The sequence below is a fragment of the Tigriopus californicus genome, chromosome 9 (genome assembly GCF_007210705.1).
Source record: "Tigriopus californicus strain San Diego chromosome 9, Tcal_SD_v2.1, whole genome shotgun sequence".
Taxonomy (NCBI): domain Eukaryota; kingdom Metazoa; phylum Arthropoda; class Copepoda; order Harpacticoida; family Harpacticidae; genus Tigriopus; species Tigriopus californicus.
Genome location: NC_081448.1, coordinates 14399294 through 14412186, shown reverse-complemented (window position 1 = coordinate 14412186; position 12893 = coordinate 14399294). Strand labels below are relative to the sequence as shown.

General features: G+C 47.4%; 2 protein-coding genes across 2 annotated transcripts in view; one reads left to right on the top strand and one right to left on the bottom strand.

Annotated features, from left to right (window-relative positions):
• Window positions 1–242: 242 nt before the first annotated feature.
• The window catches only part of LOC131887502 (dedicator of cytokinesis protein 7-like), a 14923-nt gene continuing 2272 nt past the window's right edge, over window positions 243–12893 (bottom strand). The window contains exons 3-20 of the mRNA XM_059236129.1: window positions 12603–12888; window positions 11643–11844; window positions 9597–10148; window positions 8680–9527; window positions 8456–8600; window positions 7664–8143; window positions 7033–7261; window positions 5830–6104; window positions 5233–5750; window positions 4890–5148; window positions 4607–4786; window positions 4088–4237; window positions 1909–3480; window positions 1666–1846; window positions 1441–1586; window positions 1074–1327; window positions 861–1004; window positions 243–764 (exon numbers count right to left, since the gene is read on the bottom strand). Of these exons, the coding sequence (XP_059092112.1) occupies window positions 722–764; window positions 861–1004; window positions 1074–1327; window positions 1441–1586; window positions 1666–1846; window positions 1909–3480; window positions 4088–4237; window positions 4607–4786; window positions 4890–5148; window positions 5233–5750; window positions 5830–6104; window positions 7033–7261; window positions 7664–8143; window positions 8456–8600; window positions 8680–9527; window positions 9597–10148; window positions 11643–11844; window positions 12603–12888 (6464 nt within the window). The 3' untranslated portion in view covers window positions 243–721. The remainder of the gene's footprint in view (window positions 765–860; window positions 1005–1073; window positions 1328–1440; window positions 1587–1665; window positions 1847–1908; window positions 3481–4087; window positions 4238–4606; window positions 4787–4889; window positions 5149–5232; window positions 5751–5829; window positions 6105–7032; window positions 7262–7663; window positions 8144–8455; window positions 8601–8679; window positions 9528–9596; window positions 10149–11642; window positions 11845–12602; window positions 12889–12893) is intronic.
• On the top strand, window positions 11003–11615 carry LOC131887501 (zinc finger protein 701-like). Its single transcript, XM_059236128.1, has one exon. It carries the CDS (start codon window positions 11073–11075, stop codon window positions 11577–11579), a length of 507 nt encoding a protein of 168 aa, XP_059092111.1. The 5' UTR covers window positions 11003–11072; the 3' UTR covers window positions 11580–11615.

Below are 12893 nucleotides of genomic sequence, written 5' to 3'. Positions count from 1 at the left end.
CACCATGGTGGATACCATTATCATCATGGTGCCGTTTGTTTTGCACCTCGACAAAGGTGGATGTTGGATGGGATGGGTTTGTATATTCGACGTGTTTGTGTGTTCCCTATTTGCCGATGTTTGGAGAGCTCGTGGGTCTCTTTCTTAAAGTAAACTGAAGTTAAGTCTCCTCAAGAAGCGGCGGACAATCCACTTCATCTTTCTGCCTGGTCTCCCTTGGAAGCCAATTAAAGGGAAGGAAGTTAGAAAGAAGAGGATATATTTCCGTTGCGTTGTCCGATGAGATGTCTCTTTGCGAAGCCCATGCCTTCAAACGTTTCTTGGCAATGGTAGACAGGCAACAAGGTAATGAATCAGTGAGACTATGACATAAGAGGTTGAAGTCCATCAACAGCCTGTAATCTATGTATTGCTATTGGAATTTGTAGACTCACTCGAGCATTTTTTAATCTTAAAATAGAAAACAACCTACTGTTGGATTGGTAAAGCATGGAATGTGGGTTTGATTCTTTGTTGTTGTTGTTGTTGTTGTTGGGACATGACATGTTGATGTCAATCAATGAAAACTGTGATTTTGATTTGATTTTGATGTGATGCTGAAGTTTGAAGCAAGAGGTATAGCAATAATGAAGATGATAATAATAATAATGATGATGATAATAATAACAATAAGAATGCGAAGGTACTCAATATCTCGACGAATCCTCTACTAATCTGACGTTCAAAGATCATTTGGCACATCTTCCGAGCGTTGAAGGCTCCGACTGAAAGTAAACCCAAGATGATTTGAAGGTGGTCCATGGCAAACTACTTCTTACCGGGTGATTGATTACTGGTTGATGAGTGTACCCCTTCCTTACCTGGGACTCTGACGACTTTGGGCGTTGCTAAAAAGTGGGGCAAGGCTCTTCTGAAAGTGAACGTAGTTCTTTTCCAATTCCTTTTGATACTCTTTCTGATCCAGAGTGATCAGTTTCTTGTTTCTCTTCAAGGCATCTTCACATCTGCAAAGGAATTGAGGACCGGTGACAAATGCTCGCCCAAGTAAAGCGGTTTCTCTGACATGGGCCTACTTTTTACTGAAGTCTTTGAAGCACAGCCGGAGCTTATTCTGGTATTTGGTAGGGGCTTCCGTTCCATCAATGAGATCTTTCAGGAACACATTGGCCATTTCCACGGGACCTTGGTTGACTGTGGTTCCAATGCAGCCTTGTAATACCATTTGGAGGATCTTTGGGTCAGGTGGATCTTGGTGCGTGGCCACTTCCAATTCATGAATCTTTTTTTGCACATCTTCAATGGCCACCTCAATGGGTCTGAGAACAATCTAAGCGAAAACAAGTGGATGGGTTTAGAACAAGGCCTTTTGATATTGAATTGTCTTAATTGACGGCAGTAACATTTGAATTTCATGACACCAAGCAAGCACTCGAAACCTACTTGTTTCCGATCCACAACTTGGATACGAGTTTTTACATAAGGAAAATGGTTGCTCGTGGTAAGAACTGTTTTCCGTTTAAATTGCTCGTGAAGCTCTCCATGAGGGTTTCCCTCGGGCGTGAATGGTGTGGAAAATATGAAGCGAACTGTAATAAAGGATTAGTATTGGACAATGTGAAACAAGCTTAAGACAGTCGCTTTAGTCTCGAAAACTGAGATGCTCACTAATATTCGTGTTCTTTTCGAAGATGGTCTTGCGATCTCGCAGTTCGAAATTGTCGAAAAACGGTTCCACATAGGTGATTTGAATGTAAGCTTTCTCTGGATTGAGTTTACTCAACTCGACCATTTTCGAGTCTTTGATTATGTTCACGTTGTCTCGCCCAAACTTGTCTCCATAAAAGTTCTGAAACAAAACCCATGGTACTTATTTGCAACGAAACATGCCATTTTGCGTCCACTGACTACCTCTAATCGTTGGGCAATTTCGGGAAGCTTGGCCAAAGCCTTCTCCTTATAGATGTATTCTTCACCATCGAGATCTCCAAACCTGGCGCCGTAGAAACCCACTCTGAAATAGGTGCCGAACATGCGCTTGCCCCGAAGACGATCGATGCTCCTGTAGGCTTCGTGTAAGTCTTTGTGGATGTCCGCTAACTTCAAGAAATTCCTCGAGTTCTCAGCAATCGGAATCGACGCCTTGAACACCTCATTGACCGTTTCAAACATGCCCGCTTGGTTGAAGCACCGAGCCGCATCATCCAGAATGGCCATGAGACCCGCTTCGGTGAAGTTCTTGCCCGTGCAAATGCCCTCCTCATCCGGACTCACCACATCGTCAGACACCGCACTTTCTTCCAAAGCATTAGGAGTGAGGGCCGCGAAAGTAACCGCACCCGTGGGCATGTACTTGCGGTCCTCAAGCATGTGAAGGTATTCCGAAATTAAGGCAGCGCAATGGATCTTGCACATTCCGGCCTCGGCGAAATGATCTAAATGCTCGTGTTTGGTGGCCATGGACTCGAGCCAAGTGAGTCGCAGATCAGGCGAGTTCTGGTAACCTTTAGCGATCCTGAACATGAGATCCATATGCATTTCAGGATCGTCGTTGTACTCTTTCATCTTGACCGTGTCCGAGAGGATCATGTGAAGATTGAACACAAGATCCTGGACCTGCTCCGGGAACGACGTGTCCGAGAGCTCATGATCCTGCTCCGCATACACCAGAATTGTCTTGAGCGACTTGCGCAGATAGTCCTCGTTGAAATTGGAAATGGTGCCCACCAATTTGCTCAGCGACATGGTCACTTGCATCTTGACCCGGGCAAAGTTATTGCCGATCTCGAAATTTTGCCGCATGAGAAGGTACAGGGAGGCTGAGGCCTGAGATCGAACGGCCGAGATCGAGGATGAGCAATGTTTGAGCAGTCGCAAGCACAAATCAGCGCAATGTTCCGAAGCATCGTCAAACAGGAGACTTGGGAATTTGAACACGAACGACCTTTGGACCGCGAATAAATGCTGGAGGAAGAATGTGGATTGATGTGTGCCCAGGGCGTGCAAGAGAACTCTCAACACACTGGCCAACAATCCTGGAGCATGATCCGTTTGGGACACAATCTGAACTATGACTTCGAGTGTATCCAAGACGAGCATGCTGGCTTCGGTCGCCAAGACCCCTTCAATGTGAGCGTCGGTCTCCGGATCGATGATCTTAGGCAAGCCACCCTCGTTTATAGACGATCCCGAGGCAATAAAAGAGGCCTCATTGACATGGGCGGGAGGTCGAAGGATCGAAGTGCGCTGCCATCGTCGACCCACGCCCGAGTTATTGCCCTGTGGACCACTGGTTGAGGGCGGCGGTGGTGGTGGGAGGTCGGGGTTGGGTGACGGAGGCAAGGTTCGATCTTTCCGACTGATTCTCGAGAGCATTTCTTGTCGGTTGGAGGTGGGACCACTGATGATGTCCTCCAATCGGGAGCGCATATCCGAGCTCTTCCGGGCCCCAAGGGTGGCGTGTCTACGAATGGCTTTTTTGCCCTAAAATAGAGGAAGATGCATGGATATGTTTTGTCTTCTTTTCCTTCCCTTTGCATATGGGTGCTTCGTAAATAACATTGATCTGGGACTAGTTTAGGAGTGGATTTAGTATGAAAACTCAGACTTTTGTTTGACTCATTTGACTCGAAAACAATTCTTGTTTGGTAATTGACTGTTGGTAAGTTGTTTTTGTCTACTTAGGTTGCTATGATCCCCCAAATGATGACTTGCTTAGTGTTCATATGATCCATCCTAAACAGCTTTGAGATAGAGATTGATTGGATGTGTGGTGTTATCGGAAGTGCCCAAAGTGCCAGACGAACACAAGGTGAGCATTAGATATGTAGATGTGAATAGGTAGAGGGGACATAATACATCTATTCCTTATCCCCGACCTCGAGAGATTGTTTTCAGACGGAACTGAAGGAAAAATGGCGACAACCTGAAACACCCAGGACATGGAAAGGTTCTCCTTTTCCCCTTCCCTGAACATTCGATAGACTTGATCCAAACCACCTTCCGTGTTCCCGGTTAAAGAATGATGATGCACTGATTATTACCCAAGATATAATTAAAATACCGGTACTTGTACATGACCCAATCAAACCTTCATGGAAAAGTGGGATTGAAAGCGCGTTTCAAGAGCCAAATACGAGAGGCTGTCGTGCCCAATGGCCTCGTCAGACAAGCTAGTGCCAGAACTCAGGTGCTCTTTCTGATCAATCGTCGTACCATCTGTCGATTGTTGAATATCTTTCTGCAAAAATTGACCCGAGCAAACTCAAAGGTGTGTTGAGACACGAGCACAAAACCAAATGATAATAAAAAAAACAACAAAAAAGATTGGATGGAAATGGATCTTAGGAACCGAAGCATTGGCTTTCCAATCGTGCAATCGCCGTGACTCAAACCAAGTACCTGTGAGTCCATATCCTCCAGACCATCACTAGGACTTCGAGGTAGGCCCAGGGGAGCAGGGACGCTCAGCCAGAGATTGGGCTCGCTTTGGTTCAAGTGCGATGAGAGCAGCAGTACGCTGATCTTCCTTTTCACTTGGGGCTGAATCGTATCACCCTTCTCAAAATTAAAAATCACGTCACCTGCTTTGCTCAAGATGGTCTCTTACCTTGTATTGGAAGCACGAGATGGTCAGGCGAAGGATTTCGAGAAGGATCTGCAGTTTGTGATGGGACAACTCACCCCACCATAATCGCAGGACGGATTTGTCCAGATGCTTGATAATCCAGAGGAAACAAATAAGTAAATGCCTCGTGGTCTCCTCTTTCAAGACAATTGGACCCTTGGCCTGAAGGATGATGAAGAGAGAAAGAGAGAGAGAGAGAGAGAGATTGAATCCAAATACTTTTTGGCAAATTGGCAAGTAGGCTTTCCCAATTGACAGGGCTTACGTGAGGTAGGTTGCTGGAGATGCTTGACAAGATCATGTTGAATTGTTCCGACGGGTTATTGGGACCAGCAATTCGTACCTCACCTTCAGTGGGCCAAGAGTACAACTTGGGGAGGTGATCCATTAAGATGCTAATAAAAGGCAGGTAAAGCGAGGCCACTCGGGCTCGACAATCGATATCCTTGAACCGAGGATCGGAATCGTGCGAACTCAATAGATTCCTCACCGCATTCACGGCCCGACCGTGAACCTCAAAACTCCTGCAATAAACCAACAGTTTGTCAAGTGTGTGCGTGTGAAAGTATGGTGAGTCTCTAAATGCGAATAAATCTCCAAGCTCTTACGGTTGCTCCATGGCGTTGGAGAGTAGAGAGAGGATGAGTCCCACAAGAAAATGGCGCTTGCGAAAGTCGTTGGTCAGGTCAGCCCAATGGGTCTTCTCCATTCCACTACTGTNGAGGATGAGTCCCACAAGAAAATGGCGCTTGCGAAAGTCGTTGGTCAGGTCAGCCCAATGGGTCTTCTCCATTCCACTACTGTAACTGTGAGCGATGAACGAGGACTGACTGTCTGTACTGCGAACAGAGGGTGTGGGCGAGGAAGCACCGGAAAGATGATGGAAATCCCGCGATGGATTCACTGAGGGTAGGTTCAAGGCCACAAAATGCTCGTGGCTGCACACGATGCGGACAAAGTCCAATTGAAGGTTCCACAAGGGCAGACTCTCTGCGATGGTGGAAGTCATTCGAGAACTCACATCCTTCATGTACGAGCGGATGAGGGAGAACACGAATCCTCGATCCATGACGCTCAACAAGTCGTGCAAGAAGAAGGCCAATGCGGAGTTCAGCCTTTCCACCATCTACAGGTTCAAATAAGATTTTACAAAGCTCACCAGAAGGACATTCAATAGAGTAAGATAAGAATCAAGGAAGAAATACCTCTGGATCTTGCTTCTGTCGACACACGATATCCGAGGTTAGCGAGGCCACCATGCTGACCACGTCTGTGTGGAATTGTTCGGAAAAGCGATGCTTCCGACTTACTGCTAATCGCGAAGTGGTGGCCAAGTGCTCGATCATGGCCTTGATCATCAGTTCCAGGAAGAACCAAGCTGAGGCTAACGCCACTTCGCGGTTCGGTCCGTTGGAAATGCTCCATTGCAAAGCTAGCTCCTCATGGACCAACTTGGCGAAAGCACCCAAATTGGGCAAATCTAAAACGGGTCGAACACAAACAAATAAATGAACATGGCGACCCAAAACTTGCAGCACCATTTCATCCAATTCCAGGGCATGTTTGGCAGAACAGCTTTACGATCAATATTTATGTGTACAATTAATGATGAGTGAGGAGTAAATCATGGGGTATAAACAGCATGTTTGTGCTCCTTTCGATTCTTCCGCTCAGAAATGAGCTTGGCCGTGTGAATGGCCACCATGTACTCATGGCGTCTCCGTTTCCACGTGAAGACGATCAACAACCACGTCAAGAGGAGGATTCCAATCATGCTCGAGATGATCACCCATTGGGCAATGACTCCTGGGTCTTTTATCTCCAATCTCAAATGGATGGTCGAGTACAGGAACAAGCTAATCCATATCATAATGTCCAACGTGCACACGATCAAGGTGAATAAAAGGATGCAGGTCTCTTTGGTTCCCGACGCCCCGACAACCAAGTAAGGCAAGGCGATGAGGAAATTGGCCAAAATCAGCGAACAAGACATGAGGATCTCCACTTTTTGACTCTCCTCAAAGAAGTCTTCTTGGATGTCTCGAAGAATGGGTAAATAGTTGAACAACTTCGGTTGTGGAATCGTTAATATCGAGACGGTCACCAAAATGGCCCCGTGAAGCAATGCCGCGATCACACACATCAACAAGCACCATGGTTTGGGGGATGTCGAGCACATTGAGCACGGGTTTCCCTCGATTGTTCGAGATGAAATCAATTGATTGCCTCAAGTTCTGAAGTCCAAGGCGGGTGATGGCAAATAAAAGCGACTCTGTCGTCTTTTACACGGACAGTGTATAAATATTTACGTTGAGCGAAATCGAATGGGACAATATGCCTGTTCAGAGTCGGCGGGGGAAGCGGAGCTTCCTAGCTAAATAGCTTGTGAATCTGATCAACCGACTTACCGTTTCGCGGGCCAACTACATTATCCAAGGCTGGACTCCCACTCTGGCCTTTCATGATGATGTGGCCCACTTCATCGTCGGCGAGTAGGGAGATCCCGGGCGCGGTGGACGACCCGTTTTGGGACGGATTGCCGCGGAAATCGGGATGAGGTAAATGGGCTTGGTATTGGATGTAGGCGGTAAGGAGGCAATTCCGGCGGTGGCGGTCAGTCTGATGTTGCAATTCAGTCTGCAGAGAATGGTGGAGAATGCAATTAAGGAGTGCTTAGATGCGCTTTTAAGAGCAATTAATTCTTTAACCACAACAAGACGTGGAACTAATTTTCAATCTCACTCATGGTTTGAGAGTTTGCAAAGGAAGTAATCGGACTATGCTTGATGAGGAAATACACTTTAAGCAATATCCTCCAGGAACCAAACTTAATCGAAAATTTGGAGGAGAAAAAAGAAATCCTTTTAAGTGGCACTTTATAGAGAGGAGAACGATCAATCCAATAAGGAACTACCTGTTCATCTCGGTTGATTTTGAGCTGCACCTACATTCCGAAGAAATCTAAACATTTTTGACGAGCCAGTGCCACTACAGTACTTCAAAATTTGAAGGCCAGGTGTTGGCTTTCGAAGTACTTACCGAGGTTGATAATTTGTGAACTACTCCCGCGATGGCGTGGAAAGCGGGTTGAGACACTTTCAGGGTGTGTCCTGCCACTGTGGGCGGTTTGACCATCAGCAAGAGAAGCTTATCAAGCACCACCGGCAGGAACTTGACCAAAGGCTCCAATCTGGCCCTGGAGAGTTCTTGTAATCGCCGCAAGAGGTCGTCTTCCATGGCACGCTCGTTGGTTTGATTATTGGCCGACGGTGGTCCCAATTGCAATGACGAGGTCAAGTTGAGGAATCGGTCAATGAAAGCATCAAGGGGATGGATGGTGGAGGCAGCAATTAGTTCCACGGAAAAGATGGGCTTTTTGTTGTCCACCCATTTGGTTCCGGGTGGCGCGCCTCCAGAGTCCGTGGCAATATAACGAAGAGCGGCTGCGGGTGGATCTAGCATCACGGGAAGATCGTAGAGGCCGGTTTGGAGACTCCCATTGCGAAAGATGGGGATCCACTGAAAATAGTAAGTGATTTCAAATTTACGCTTCGAGTTGAATCACGAACTACGCCACCACTCCAAATCATTCATCATCTTGGTATGAAGATTGAGGGCATCGAAGTTCAACGTTTGATGACATGATCCCGTTCAGCCATGGTGTTGTTTTGTTTGTTTCACAACGCGTTTCATGTTTTTTTTTTGTTAAATCCGTAAAAACTGGACTTAAGCATATATTTGAGAAAAATAGCCCCTAAAATACTGCATTTTGCTCCTACTTAATTCCAATCAATCGTGCTTAATATATGGTTAATAATACAGATCAATTACCGAGTAACCAACGGGAATTTCCGTGGAGATCTGATCTTTCCTCTGGCCTTGACAAGAAATGTGATAGAACGTGAACAAGATGTGATGTCTCTCCCTCAGATTGGAAGGAAGCTTCACCTTGACTTCCTCGTAGAAATCAGGGGTTCTGGAAAAAAAAATATATTCCCTTGGGGTTATACAGAAGTTCTTTCAATACAAAAACCAAGCCCCATTTTTGGACTTACTTGTTATGGTAAGTAACAGCCGTGTAAGCCTCGGTGGTGAATTCCGGGCACGAGGATTTGCCAAAGATGACCTTCATCCCTTCGGTTTCATCCTGTCCCATGAACTGGACTTTGATAGCGATATTCCGAGCCCGTTCTCCCGAACGATTGGTGAAGTTCAGGTCTCGGGGGCAAATGTAGAGCAAGTTTCTGAAGTGATAATTAGGCGCCAGGATTTCCTTCGGAGGCAACTCCAGCACTTCTTTGGTCGGTCGGCATTTTAGGTCGGGAAAAGGGATGAGCTTGGCCAATTCGGGAGTGAAGCAATGCTTCATCTGGTCAGAAGCCACAGAGATGTCCAACTTCAGGGTTCCCCGGATACACTTCAGTCGTTTTAGAGCCGTGGATGGCCTTTTCAAGTCGAGCAAGAACTTGTACAGATCCTCATCCTTCAACTTGTCTCCTTCTTGCTTGAAGAAGCTCGACACGGTCAACGTGAGAGGAGGAAACGAATCCAATTGGGCCATCACTTCCTCACTCGCCCCCGAATTTAGGGTGGATGACGCCGAGGCTCCTCCAGCCCATGAGGATCGTTTCCGATCAAAAGATCCCCGACGTGTTAGGGAGTTCGTGGACTCGCCCGATGATTTGGTGGCGCTCTTCCGAAACTGCTCAAAGCTCGATGTGCTGGCTTTCCGATCCAGACTGTTGGAAGCGGTGGATTCGGCATCCGAGCCCGAATCCTGGTTGTTCTCCTTGCCTTTGATGATGTTCTGCAGCCAGATGGCGGTCCAGGCAAACGGCATGCGGTATTTGCCTAACCGATGGCAAACTTCCATGGCATTGGTACGGGTTTTTTCCATGTTTTGCTACGATGAACAGATTAGAGGGTTAGCTCGGGAACCGAAATGAACAATCTCCAATGATTGACGCCTTACCGATTCTTTCAAGTAGGGTTCAGCCGCGTCTGAGATGTCTCCTTGGAGCACTTTCTCCAATTTGACCACCAGGAACAAGTCTTGAGTGGGATAAGTGATGTCAAACACGCAAGATCGGGCTTGAGTCGAGTAATCCGCATGAGGAATGTAACCTTCCAACATGCGGCGAATGTTCTCCGGGTTCAGGTCGAAGTAAAAATTCTCCGAGATCTTCTTCTTCTCCCTGGCATCGTACAAGGCCATGGTGGCAAAGATCGGCTCGACTTGTAGACTTAGTTCCAATTTGATGCACTGAACCAGGATTCGATGATTGATGTGCTCGATGGGTTCTTCTGCATTCAATCGTCGTTCCACCACATCAACATCAGCTTGAGGTGGATAGAGTAGAAAGAGCTCGTTTTGGCGATGCTCGCCCCGCTTCAAGGCGTTGGTCTGATCGGTGGTCTCGGGGTCGACCTTGTCCAATAATCCGGCAATGGGCGGGTCTGGCTGCGAGTTCCGGAGGTCAAAGGTGGCCCAACTTCCCCTGGGGGTCTCTTCGCGGTTTTTTTCCTGCAACACGAATACGGAAATGATGAACGTTCACTGCCTCTCAGATCATGATGGTCAAGCAGTTTCAAAGCTCAAGAGTGTCAACAAGGATTACGGCCGATGCTCGGTTCTTCTCTCGAACAATCTGAGGGGTGCTCATGGCTTCCAACAAATCCGAAAGATGATTCGAGTCCAACATTGGCGATGGTCTTCCGTAAGGAGTCCGAGGATTGGGTGTAACGTCATTGGTTGGAGTACTATCCTGATGAAGCAAAAAGCCCTCTTATTTGGTCAATCCTGTCTTTTTAAGAGACGGACAAATTGAAAAGCGCATAGGCAAAGCTGACTGATGGTTCACCCCGTCCTCGTCGTGAGCATTCCGGAGAAATTGCAGGTTTTCGTCGGTAAAGATGTCCTCCTCTTCCTTCACACTGGCAAATGACATCACGGAGGTGGATTTGAATCTTGAGATGTTGGACAATGAGCTCGATCGAGGCAAGTGAATTTCATCCGATAGCGAAAGTAAGGACGGGTGTCGGCTTCCTCCCAAAGAATTGGGCATGGACATTTGAGGCTGGACAGCATTGTAACTATTCCGCCATCGCCGAACTTTGGCGATATCTGCATCACTCCGGAGTAACTTACAACAGAATAGTATTAAATTATACATATATATTTTACTTTTTCTTTTTTTGCTTTCTCTCGCCAACTTCTGTTGTGTTGAACTATTGATAATAAATCGCTGGTCAATCCAACTAGGACAACATGCAAAACTTAAGCCTCCGTCTATTCAACGTTGGATAGCGATTAGTTCAATTAAGTTATTGCTTGACCATGGAACAATTTTTGGTCACCTTTTTTGTTGACCAGTTAGCTCGCCAAAAGGTAAATGAAGAAGCCATTTGAAGTTGGGCTTTGAGCTGGGAAGAAGGGCTTGGTTCAAGAATGGCCAAATGCGATTTGTGCCATAAGATTTTCGCCAGTTCCAAGAACTTGGCTCGACATTTGGACAGTCACAGTGGCCTGGGGCCGTATCCGTGTCACAAATGCGACAAGACGTACATGCAAAAGGTCTCGAGGACCCGACACATCCTGACCGTGCACATGAACATCCGCTTTAAATGCGACGTGTGCGAGAAAACCTTTGCTCAACAAGGTCATTTAGAACGCCACAAGGCCATTCATCTGGCCAACAGTCCATTGAAATGTAAAATCTGCGACCGTCTCTGTCCGGATCGTCATCGTTTAAAGACCCATGAGTACTCGCATCTGGCCAAAGGTTACTACCAATGCCCGGATTGCGACCGATCCTATTCCCATGCCAACTCCTTGAGCTATCACGTGAACACGGTTCATAAGAATATTCGGCCTCACCAATGCAAGAAGTGTCAAAAAGGCTTCGGATCCTCATCACACCGCTCTCGTCATGAGAAGAGTTGTCGACGTGTATGAATGCATTACAGAAAATATATGTGTAGTTCAATTTTATCATGAGCTTGGTCTCTGTTCACTCACATGCTCGTATTCGGGGGTCACATCCGGCGAGTCGTCCACTTCAAATTCTTGCGGAGCCACCGTGTCAATGATGCGGAGGCGTTCTTCGGATTCATCTCGCGTTCGAATGGATGAAGAGAGTCCTTGATATTTGCGGGTCACGACCACATAATCCGACGTGTAACACTCCACGCAATTCTGAACCGTCGAATCCACTTGATCCCTGTAATCAAGAGAATAGTCAGGGAGGGGACCGAAGACCGCCCAATCTTATTGGCCAGATGACGTTGCTGTTGTTGATGTTGGGCGGATCCGGGCGCTGACAATTCATTCACATGGCTGGACTTTAATTCGGCCGCAGTTTGGCGTCGGATATCATGGGCGTGGGCCCTACAAATACGAACAATTGGAGGCCACCATTAGCATGGAGCCGCATTTTCATACCAATGAGCATGGCATACGAGTGCTCAAGCCAGCCAGCCAGACTCTGGGCGTCATCATCGGATGCTATAGGCCGGCAGAGAGCCTTGAGCCTCCCCTAACTCTCATGGGATTGCAAGGGATTTGACCGTAAGAGTCCAAAAAGTCGGTCAACCTGTAATCTGACTTTTGACGTCATGCACTCTGCTTTTGACACCCAGTCCACAGTCGGTCTTATGGGGCTGGTCGAGTGCCAAATGGACCCTGTCGGGGCGTGTCTAGTGTCCAGAGCGGTTCGGGCCTCGCCCCCACTTTCGATATAAGGGTCTCACCTCGTCAATTTTTGCGCAAAAGCCCGTGATTGTGGGCCTGATCCACCCGAAGAAGACGCCATTTTGAGGCCACTCAGCACCAAAGGCACGGAATGGGCGGGAAATTCGAATGCCCCTCCCGCGATAAACGGGCACAATTTCCGGCCTTTTCTCCTAATCCTTATCGAAGTGAGGAAGGACGACTAACTACCTAACAAGCTAGCTAGCTGGCTAGCTNGGCATTGATTACATGGGCTCCTCGGGCATGATGTGTCCCATGGTTCGGATTTTCTTGGCCACCACATTGACTTCGATGTCATCCCTGGGAAACTCGAGCAAATGGCCCAAAGGATCCCGTTCACCCAAACGACCGGATTGGCTGTGGATGTACTCCTCATAGTCTAGAGGCTCCACATTGGCCGCAGAATGGCTATCCCCGGCCAACGAATGGTTCAACGACGGGTTGGGCGACAGAGTTTGAGGGTTGACCTGGAAATGGACCGAAGACCGCCCAATCTTATTGGCCAGATGACGTTTGTAT